An 11,418-nucleotide genomic window follows, 5' to 3' on the forward strand; every position below is an offset into this window, starting at 1 on the left:
TAAATTATTAAATTCGAAAACTTTTCTTATAAATAAATCATGCATACAAATATTTTATATATTTTTCTTAATTTTTTGCATATTATACAATGGAAACAATTATAATATACTTACAAAATGAACATTCATATTAATATAATAAATAAATAAAAACTAAAAATTATGACACAAGAAGAATTACAAAATTCTCACATTTATTGTTTAATTTATTAATTATTTTTATAGATTTTTGTTAATAACTTTCGTATCGTCCTCTTACAATGCATTGAAATATTGCTAATGATGGTAACATTAAAATTAATGATGAAAGCTATAAAATATAATTTCTTATATAAAGAAAGAATATTTATCTTAGAAATTATAACTTCAACTAATTTATTAGAATCTTAATGGTATTCCCTACTGGAACGAATGTAAGTTATCGCTCCAATAAAAAGAATATCCTTGAATAACAAAAATCCATTACAGATTAAAATAAACAAATACGAATAGTTTTAAATAATAAAAATTACATACCTAATAAAGTTAAATAAGTAAACAAAAGCACTGCTGTTTTAAAATCACCAGTGTATGTAATTGTTTTTGGCCATCTTTGGCTTTGAGGGCAATGTTTAAACAGAATAGAAAACGTGCACAATTAAAAATTTTACAGATTTGAATCATTAAATTGTTACAAATTTAAATTTAAGAATGAATTAATATATAAACTAAGTTTTTAACAGAATATTAAATGCATTTAATTTAAATTTCGTGCTTCCAATAACGAAACTAAATCTAACGAAGAATGACTCCTCTAATTCCATAAATTATAAAAATAAACAATGATATTAATGTTGTTGATATAAATTTTTAACAATTTTTATAGTTACGTTAATAATTATAAATAGTTATGAAATAGAGTCATAAAAAGTCCTAATATTACACTTGAGTTTAATTTTTAATCCTTCTGCCCTATGGGTACAGATCAGGACATTTTTGTAAAACCCTTATGAGTTCATTCATAAAGGACAGTTACAATAGTGTGTGGCCAGTGAGAAATGCGACACAACCACTGTAAATCAAACTACCCTTGATAACTGAAGATTCAACCTAGACTGCTCACAGCAATCGATTGATGTATTTACTCCTTGACCATTTGGCCATTACATTTGAATACTGGAAAATTTAATAATACAGTCTAACTCGGTTATAACGACGTCTGATGTAACGACAACCCTAATGTAACGTCAAACTTTTATCGGTCCCACGACTTTACTATACTAGATAATGTTAAAAAAACCCGCTTGTAACGACATAAAACCTCATTTTAACGTCATATTTGAAGCACTCCCAAATTTACAAAATCAGATTACAAATTTTATTTCACAAAGAAAATACTGTGTTTAGTCCTAAGGTTAGAGTCCACTTCCTAGAACGACTGTGGGTGGTACTCTCGCCACCTGACTTCGATGGGGTGAAGTTCGCCACACTTTTAACGACGTGACGATCGGTTATTATGTACTTGTTTTTAAATTACTTTATGCTAAATTGTTAAATATTCTATTATTTTTAATATAACATATTACATCAAATAGTTTATAAAGAAATAATTGAATTATTTTTAATTGGCACACATTAATTTCACCTTTCGTTGCCTTTTGATTCGACATTATTCTCAAAACTGGAAGTTCCGCCAGTATTGAAACTTAAGACAAATAGAAATTTCTTATAAAAGATAATTTTTGAAATTTTTAATTACGTCAATGTAAACTTAGACATAATAATGTAAATAAAGTTGATTTAAACATGTACTTTGCATTCTTATACATATGATAATAAATTTATTATGATAATAATAGACCTCGCGGATAACGACACTCGGTTATAACGTCAAAAAATTTCCGGTCCCACGGATGATGTTATAAACGAGTTAGACTGTATATAAAATTCAATGTATTTACATTAAATTAAATTGAAAGAGGTTGAAAGAATATATATATATATATATCTTTCTTTACATATTTTATATACAGCAAATAAAAATATATTTCTCTACACTGTATGGTATATTCAAATATAGGATAATTTTTGTACAGTACAGTATCTCAAATTACTTCACAGTTTAAAAGATTTATTGTTAAAGTTTAGAAATAAAGTACCTTTTTATCCAAAATTTACAGTTTCTAACACAGGCAAAAATTATGCATAAATACTACATGAGAAATAATATGTTGTTGTTGATACAAGCATAAGATAACAAATTAAATAATTCAAAAAAGACGTTGAAATAAAATATTTTTGCCTTTGAAACTCAGGCTATCTTTAGCTGAAACAAATATAGCAATAGTAAATAACAATTTCCAAATAAATACAACAGCAGACAAGACTCCTAGGCTATAAGAAAGACAAACACATTTTCATTTATATGTATTTTTTTGAATTATTTAATTTGTTGCCCTGTGTTTATATTGTCAATGCTGTATTATTTTCTATCATATTGTCATATAGTATTTACACATTACCTAAAGCAATTTTAATTGTCATTACCTTAATACAAAATATGGCTTTCTTTTGTACAAGTTTGATAGCTATTGTTAGTAATATGACATATTACTACTTTTATAAAATAAATTTCAAATATCTTTCGCCAATGAAATAGCATAGAATAAAATTTACTTGTTCTTAACGGACGAGCGAAGTTTTTAAAAACCGTCACCTCTCCAGTCTCAATAACTTCCCCGAAGTGGTATCAATGCTGAAATATAAATTAAGAATATTAATATACGTTACATATAAATTACCAGGAATAATTTAAATTTAATCTATTGAATAAAATATAATAAATATAAAAATAGTTTAAAGAAATAAAAATCTATTAATGAAATTAATCCAACTTTAATAAAATTTCATTAAAGTAATCTCTGTAAAATCCTTTGGTTTATTAAATCATTTTAGCTTTATTTAATTAATGAAGAAACACAACTAAATTAAATCTGAAATTAATTTTTACGAAAATAATATAATAAAAATAAATTAATTTATAGCAAAATGATGTTCATACTTTGGTGAAAGTTCTTAAATATATGTGATAAATTGTAATTAGATCTCTTTTATTGTTAATATCTTCGTAAATAATAATACTTTTAGAAATTTTAGAAATTTAAATAATAGAATATATAAACTTCCAACTCGTTTAGTTAAAATTTTCTTGTAAGCAATTGTTACTTTTTTCCTTGTACCTTGGTTTTAAATATATGAAGGTGTAATATTAATAATATCTAGCCTCATAATCAAATAAATTTCATCAGAAATCTGATTAGAAACTTCATAAAAATGAAAAAAAAATCTTTTACCAGCAATTTTCTAAATATTTAATAATGTAAACATTTGTTGAAACCTTAGAAATATCTGAAAACAAAGCTATTACATTTATTTTATTATTGTATTTCAAATAAAATATATTAAAAATGTAATTTTATTATTGTATCTGGATTTATATTATGATGTAATATTGTATATAGTGAATGAAAGTAAAGAACTTTTGGTTAAGAACAATATACTGGGCAGAGACAATATGAATTTTTTACCCTAAAAAGTTAAAAAACTGATTTCATTTGAAATAAAAATGATGCTTCTAAAAATTACTGGAAGACTCCAATTATTGGATTGCAGCAGAATCTAAATAAAATATCGACATTATAGTTATTTAAAAGTTTTATAAGTAAATTAAAGTCCGTTTATATTCGAGATTAATTAAGTTTTATTAAAGAAAATAATAATATTGAAAATGTTAGAAATTTATATTTATTTATTACGGAGTTGATTTTTAATAATACGTATGCACAATTAATTTGATTACAAACATTAAATATACTAATATTTCTCACCATTTTACCATATCGGCACCAATAATATCATAAATATGATATTCCATTCCTAATTTTGCAGCTTTTGGAAGTTTTCTTTGTTCTAATTCCGACTGTAATATTTCTTTATATTTAGTCTGTCGAATCGATCTTAGTATGGCTTTACGACCGGAAGTGTGCGATTTTATAAATTCTCCCGAACCCGGTATATCCAACCACCAACATCCGGCATCTCTAATTATTAAAACACCATTTTGAACGAGTTCGCTGAAACAAAAATTAATCAAATGAGCCAATGTTAACAATAAATTTTATAAAAATTTGAAATAATTCATTTATACCTTATATCTTCTTCTTTAAAACCATATTTAATTAAGGTTTTCCTACCGTAACTTATATCGGGATATTCTTTAATTACTTTATTCAAAAACCGTACTGAAATGTTTAAAATAGAACTTGGTTTTAATTAATTAATCAATATTTTTCAAGTATAACATTAAAATTACGCATAGAAAAACTGATAACTAAACTGCATATTAACAAAATCTTTATGGCATCAAAATCTGTACATTTTGATACTGTAACCATAACAGTAATCACATTTCTGTATTAGTAACTTTCATTGTAAATCATATTAAGTCAATTACCTGACAAATCTGACATTTTCTAAAATGAAAAAAAATGAATCTGTGTCAATAAAAACCATAACTAATAAACATCAACCGTAACAGTGACAGATATGACACTAGTCTATAACTGGCAATATAGCCAGCTTCAATTCTGCATGATACTCAACAAAGTTATTCTAACGTCGAAGAACACGCTTAGCATAATTGGATCGGATCACAAACGAAAAATTCGAGGAGCCGACCGGATTTAAGTCCATTATTTTACATTTAAAATATATTATAATTTATAATTAATTTTCTATTAATTAAAATTTTGACGTACCTATTATTTCATTATTTTTGCATAATCTATTTAAATGATCTTCGTAGTCTTTCATAAATACAATAGCGAGTTCGTCGTTGCTTCTTCCTAATTTAAAAATTCTTATTTCGCCTTCATTCAAAAGACTATCCTAAAAAACATACACACATATTTAAAATTTTGTATCATTAAAAACAAATCAATTATAAAGTTTCTAATTTCTTACTAATTCAACCACTTCAACAATTGCTTGTTTAATGTAACCAAATCTGTAATTATTACTGAAAAAACACTTAACTGCCATCAATTTCCTTTAATTAGTTGTTAAAAGCAGTTGTTAAAGTAGTTGAATTAGTAAAGATGGCACCAAGTTTTGTCAAACATGAAATTAATTTATTATTGTTTACATTAAATTTTAACAAAAAAATTTGGAAATAAGTTTATTCTGTAAAGAATTTTAATTTAATAAATCATCTGAAAACTAAAATAATATTGAAAGCATAAAAATAATTTGTACAGATTTGTATGGATATAACTTTTAATCAGAGAGTGATCTGAGATAACACTATAAAATTTTATTTTTATTATAATATTAATTCTTTCTCTCACCTTTAAATGTAGTAAAACTGATACTACTGAATCTATCATCATACTTAAGAAACACAAAAGTTCTATTTATTACAATTAAACAAACATACGGTAGAGAAATTAGTGTCTAACAAGAAACCGATGACCGAGCGGGATAAGGCAAAAATTAAAAAAATAAATCGATAAACATTCGTCCGAAAATAGTCGAAGACATCGTTATTGCAATTAACGATACTCTTACTTTGAATAAGAAGCAAGAAATTCGTGGATTTAGACCATAAAGTTCAAAAGCCATAAAAAAGGGATGATGATATATTATTTTACTTCCAAACATTAATCTCTCTGCATGCAAGTTTTAGTGTATAATTGGAGTGCCTAATATGTTAATTTTAAAGTTTAATTTAATTTTCATAAGTTTATTTGTTATATTAAGAAAATTATTTTCAATTGCCATATCATTAGAATGTTTAAAAAAACATTTTGTTCAAAACATTTGTATGGTTGTTATTTATATGACTGTTGTTAAATTTTAAATATTTTAAAAGTTCTATGTTTAGAATATCTTCAACATTGTTTGTTTGAATTGGTTGTTGTTCTATGCTATGTTTAAGCAGTAATTTTAATCTGATGATAAAACAAATCACCTAAAAAATGTTTAATTGTAATAAATAGAGAGTCCTTGCACTTTATTAGAGCACTTTTATGTTACGTTTGAACCTAATCAGGTAATAACACCAAAATTTGCAAAGTGAATAAAAGAATCTTTTAATATTATGTGAACATATAACACACACTACATACACATGTAGTATAAAAAAATCTATGGAATTACACCATAAAGTTTAACATCACTTGCAATTTAACTCCATAGTTTCATAACTAGTATAAATTTTCTATTATGACTATGCTATATATAAATTCTTTTTATTTGCCATCTTTGTATAGTATTATATAGCTTGTTCAAAAAATTTGACATCACTATGAATCAAAATAAATTACCATTATCTGTAATGATCCCCATTAGCTCCATCAAAGAACAGAATAATATGGTACTTCATCCAAAAAAAATACTTGAAGGTTGAAAGGAAACACATTCTTTGAAAAGTAATTTATTCTGATACCACTTTTTAGACAACTTATATGACTTAATTGAAACTGTACTTTTGAGAATGTAATCTCAATTTATGACCAAGTTTTTCCCACATTCCAATGGAATGGCTCATTAACTAGTGGTTTTTTTTAATCAATGAATTAGTAATAAATACCATGGCTCACTACACATAGCAATGTATAAAAATAAATATAAACTTACTAATTCTTTATCAACTTCTGTCCTGTTTTTCATTAAAGTATAAATCTGATGTTTCATAATAATTGGGGGTAACTTATTATCAAATTTTGCAATTGGAAATAAAGATTTCAGCATTTGTAGACATTCTTTAACATTAGAAAAGTCATCTGAAATAAAATTTTAAAAATATTATATACATATAACTATAATATAAATGTAATATAATATAACATATAACAGAACATTAATAATAATAAAATGTTAGCTAGGAAAGCTTAAAACAATAACTATATATCACTTTACAAACTGTCTATCCCCAATGCATGCAAGAAACATGTTCCAGGACATTATTTAAGTCAACTTTTCTGTAACTCAAGAATGACTAATAAAATACTGCTACTACATCCACGACATGCCAAACTTACCAAAATCTCCATAATAACCTTAGAAGAATAATTAAAATAATAATAATTATACTATCTGGAACCTATAACCGGCGCATAATGCGTATAGGTTCCGGATAGTATAGATTTCGCCCCGGTGCCGAAATCGGAGGAGTTTTCTGTTTTAATAATAATTATATATACATAAAACTTATACTTATTGTTCCTTTCTTTGACGTGTTAAAAATTACTAAATATCTTTACGATTGTGCCAAACGAACTCGTACTAGTCAAAAGTTACACAAGTCGGAGACAAACCGTAATTATATAAATAAATAAAATATTTGAATTTCTCGTCACATATTATATTCTTCAATATTTCTATCTTATTAAATACTGTGAATTTAGATACATAAATTGAATAATTCATTAAATCAGATTAATAGAGATATTAAAGCATCGAACATCAACAGCAACAAAGACTACAGCCAAACTTACATATGGAAAAGGAACTCATTAGCACCAAAAGAAAAACATTTTATGTAACAAAAGTCATAATCTCTGAGACTTTGAAGTATCATAAGATTCAATCAATTATTATTGGGAATGTAAGAGAATGCAAGTTGAAATACACTTATCAGTTTTGTTACAATTACTATTTATATAAACAAAGATAATAATAAATTTGTTTAACATATATTTATCTTTTCTACATGTTTAATGACATTTTTTACATTTACACTATTATTAGTAGTTCCGTACACAACACGATAAAACAGCAAGACAAGATTACGTCCGGACTCTCTCGGTTAGAAAATAGCTTAAACGACAAATTCGACGATAAACCGGATATAAAACTAACACGGCGCGGTCTCCTCGGAGTCCACAGACGACAATTCTCTCCGAATCGTCCTCAAAGAGAAAATGTCTAAACTCCACTACAACAATCAAAAACCTAAACGGCTATTGGGTTTCGACTTAATCATTTTCGATCATCAAAGGGACACGGGGCAAATTTTAACGGTGCAGAGAAGGAAAAGGAGTATAAAGATAACTTCTACCCCATACATATGGGGTTTTTTGACACATTAGTCCATTTGACAGTTTACAATTCACTGTCAAATGAACTAGTGAGAATCTGCTACTGCATAATACACTATGCACAGTACTAACAGATCATAATTATTTATAATACATTTAATCTCTCTGAAATTGACAGAGCTTGTTATAGTTAAGAAGTAAAGCAATTTTTACATTTAAAATTTACCAAATACCCAAATTTAATATTAAAAAAGGATAACTTTTAACCTTTATCTTCTACTAACGAACTTTTTCTAGTTAATTTTGTTTTCCCATAAAAAGCGGGTAATTGACGCTTCATAATTAGTCTGTTCTAACTGTAATGCAAATGGGAAAGAATCTTTGGCAGAATTATTCAATCGCACGTTGAAAACAACAACGAAATGGATCGAAAACACAGACACTCAGTGACGTAAGAAGACATTCTACGCGTGTTGCCAACCTTTTGTCGTAAACACCCCTGAAACTAACAGAGTTTCCCTAAAAACAGAATGGTTTTGCTCCGGGTGCAATGCTATCAAACGAGCAATTATTTATTGTGACACGTCACAATGACGGGCTGCAATTTTTAATTTGCTTAATTTAAAATATATGCTCTCCACCTCGGCTTGCCTCTGTACATCATACTTTTCCTTTAACTCTTTTGCTGCCCGACAGAGAGCCTCTTGTCATATTTTTCTTTTATTATAACAAGAATGACCAGTGCATTTAAAGTCGTGAATGAAACGGCAATTTCTTTTCAGTGTATTAATTATTACTACTAAATATAACTTTATAAACAAACAGTAATTAAAATTTTAGCGGTGGTTTGAAGAACTTTCAAAAATAAAAATAAGGAAGAAAGTTTAGGTCAGCCTGTAAAACTGAAAGAAAACACAATATGACAAAGGTAAAATTACAGAATATTTTGTTTGTTTTCAGTTAGCTTGAATAACACGAATAAGTCGATTTGGCATTTTTTGTAATTAATGTTGCCCCCGGCAACAAAACTGCCCCGGATAAAAGCAGTGCTCTAACTAGCTTTTCACATACCTTGTGCAAAATTATATTTTTGGCTCCCATTTTTTTTGGAAAAAATAAGAATAAAAAACAAATAAGATGAAAAGAGTCAGTTAATTTTTAACTAAAAATGTTACTAAATCGAATTCCTCGGCAATTTAAAATTTTAAAACGTAAAATAAAAACATAATACTGATCATTTTTGATACTCGATTTCAGGGTCCCCTCTCTTGCTGAGCCCTGTTCCCTGCACCTGTTGTATCTGTCTAGTTTTGGCACGGTAAAGGCACCCCTAATCATTAACGTTCCACCTCCTCTGTGAGCCATGATAAAAGCTGAGGGCAGGGGTGCCCATACATTAAGATACGTGCCCGCTATTCGTCTGGTTTACCCTTTTTCTAATTCCCAAGGGTGCGTCAAATTCCATTATCAACAAACAACAGAAATTTCATGACTTCTGGTCTATTCTGCAAATACAAGAGAAACTAACCAGCAATTATTTATTGTGACATCGACACAATACCGGGCTAGAATTTTCGTCACAATGCTCTCAATTTCAGTATATTGCCGCTGTACATCATACTTTTCCTGTTAATTATAGAGCCATGCTGGTCACCTATCTAACTCCTTCAGGAGAAAATTTTTGAATTGAATTAACGTGACTTCCGGTTCAAACCGAAAGTTGGTACAAATGATTGTCTGCCTAAGAGAAAGAACAACAGACAGATGTCCCTTAGTAAGGGATACAATCTCCCTTAATTGGGGTCTCTTGCGCCTAAGCGTTTCATATATGGTTTCGGATTTTATCTATCTTATTCCGTTCTCGAGATTGAGGATAGACAAACGGATGGACGGACAACAGTGAAAATTTATAGGTCTACATTTTTTTCAAATCGCAGCCCAATTATAAACTGAAAGTAATTATATCCCGTTCTAAAGTATAATTCTAATATACAGTATATTATAATTATACGACAAATGTCATATAATTGTAATTATAATCGTCTGGACGTGCGATTCCCGACTTTTTCTGTATTTCAAATTAGTCGACGCTGCAGAATGATTGGAAGACGACCAGTAGTTTTGAATCCACGGTCGCTGATTGGCCACGGATCATCGGACCATAGCTGGATCTATGGCAAAGCTAGTTTATGCTGATTGGTTAATCAGACTTAACTTCAATCCGTATAAAAAGTTAGAGTTTTGGCGGGAAAGGAGGTGGGCCAAACGGACTTGTAGGAGGAGGCTTTTTCGTCTCGCTGCTTCTTTGACGAACGCCGAAAGGAATATACAACAAACTACATCGCAGGAACACGTCGCAAGGTGTCTTTCCGACGGACCTGGGGACTTATTCTGAGCTCTTCCGATAACTGAACGTGAGCGATACACGGGACATTCGATAAGTCGCCTTAGCGAAAGGCAGTTAACGAACCTTAGACAAATCGCTATTCTGTGCTCCACGTTAAGTGGGTTTCGCTACGGGTAGTCGGTCGAGATGCGTCTGGGTTCCACGCTATCGATAGCTATTACGCTTTAACCAATTACAGTTTAGTTAACATTGTATTTTGTCACGTGACTGCAACCCGCCATTTTCTAAGCGAAGCACGTGCTTTTAGCATTGTCGTGTACTAGCGCTAATGATATAGTTTTGTTTTGTTTTAAAATGACTGGGTCTATTACTGGGTGTATTTTGTCAGCCCATCCGTTAAGCAAATATTTGTTTTTAAAAATTATAATTTATGTATAGTGTATAGTTTACTGTTAAGTTACGTATATAGAATATATTTTTTTTTTTTTACTAAAACTAATGAATTAAAGCCGACATTAAACTTAGATAAAATCTACAAAATAAAGATTTCTATTATTACATAATGCTAACATTTTACAATTATACAAAGTATGTTTAAGTTTCTTTGTATATTTCTATATAACTTCGTGTAATTAATGTATTTTTTAATTCATTCATTTCATTCAAGAATAAAACGACAAACTTAATTTTGCCACAAGTTCTACTTCTATAAACCTTATAACCAAATTAGAATTAGTATTATGATTAAATGTCAAATGCAATACATCTTATTAAATGTAAATATTATTTGCATAGACACGGAGTGACTGGAAAGCAAACATTAAAAGTAAAGCCTCGCAAATAAAAAAAAATCAACGTTTCAAACAGGAGGTGGGCCTTCAGTTAATCAAAAATTAACTGAAGTTGAAGAAAAAGTATTAAATTTTATAAAGTTTCTTGAATTTATATGACTAAATTTGACTTCATTGATTGCACGATTATGCTTTTTTGTAA

At 28.3% G+C, this 11,418-nt stretch overlaps 1 protein-coding gene across 2 annotated transcripts; it reads right to left on the bottom strand.

Annotated features, from left to right (window-relative positions):
* Window positions 1–363: 363 nt before the first annotated feature.
* LOC136968641 (inactive serine/threonine-protein kinase 19-like) lies at window positions 364–8,519 on the bottom strand. Of its 2 annotated transcripts, XM_067262645.1 has the most exons (7): window positions 8,346–8,519; window positions 6,676–6,821; window positions 4,797–4,926; window positions 4,187–4,280; window positions 3,867–4,112; window positions 2,656–2,734; window positions 364–1,155 (listed from the first exon to the last, which is right to left on the bottom strand). In XM_067262645.1, the coding sequence occupies exons 1-6, from the start codon at window positions 8,416–8,418 to the stop codon at window positions 2,692–2,694; spliced, it is 732 nt and encodes a 243-aa protein (XP_067118746.1). In that variant the 5' UTR covers window positions 8,419–8,519; the 3' UTR covers window positions 364–1,155; window positions 2,656–2,691. The 2 variants fall into 2 exon arrangements, with proteins under 2 accessions (XP_067118746.1, XP_067118745.1); XM_067262644.1 differs by lacking the exon at window positions 364–1,155 and having other exon boundaries at window positions 2,075–2,734.
* Window positions 8,520–11,418: the final 2,899 nt, after the last annotated feature.

Source organism: Centruroides vittatus, unplaced genomic scaffold (assembly GCF_030686945.1).
Source record: "Centruroides vittatus isolate TY-2023 unplaced genomic scaffold, ASM3068694v2 contig_150, whole genome shotgun sequence".
Taxonomy (NCBI): domain Eukaryota; kingdom Metazoa; phylum Arthropoda; class Arachnida; order Scorpiones; family Buthidae; genus Centruroides; species Centruroides vittatus.

Coding starts and splice junctions, on each gene's coding strand:
- LOC136968641 (XM_067262645.1), bottom strand. CDS start 8,418: ATGAAGCGTCAATTACCCGCTTTTTATGGGAAAACAAAATTAACTAGA. Junction 4,281..4,796: donor CAAAAATAATGAAATAATAG/GTACGTCAAAAT, acceptor TAAACATTTCAG/TACGGTTTTTGAATAAAGTA. Junction 4,113..4,186: donor TTTAAAGAAGAAGATATAAG/GTATAAATGAAT, acceptor TTTTTGTTTCAG/CGAACTCGTTCAAAATGGTG.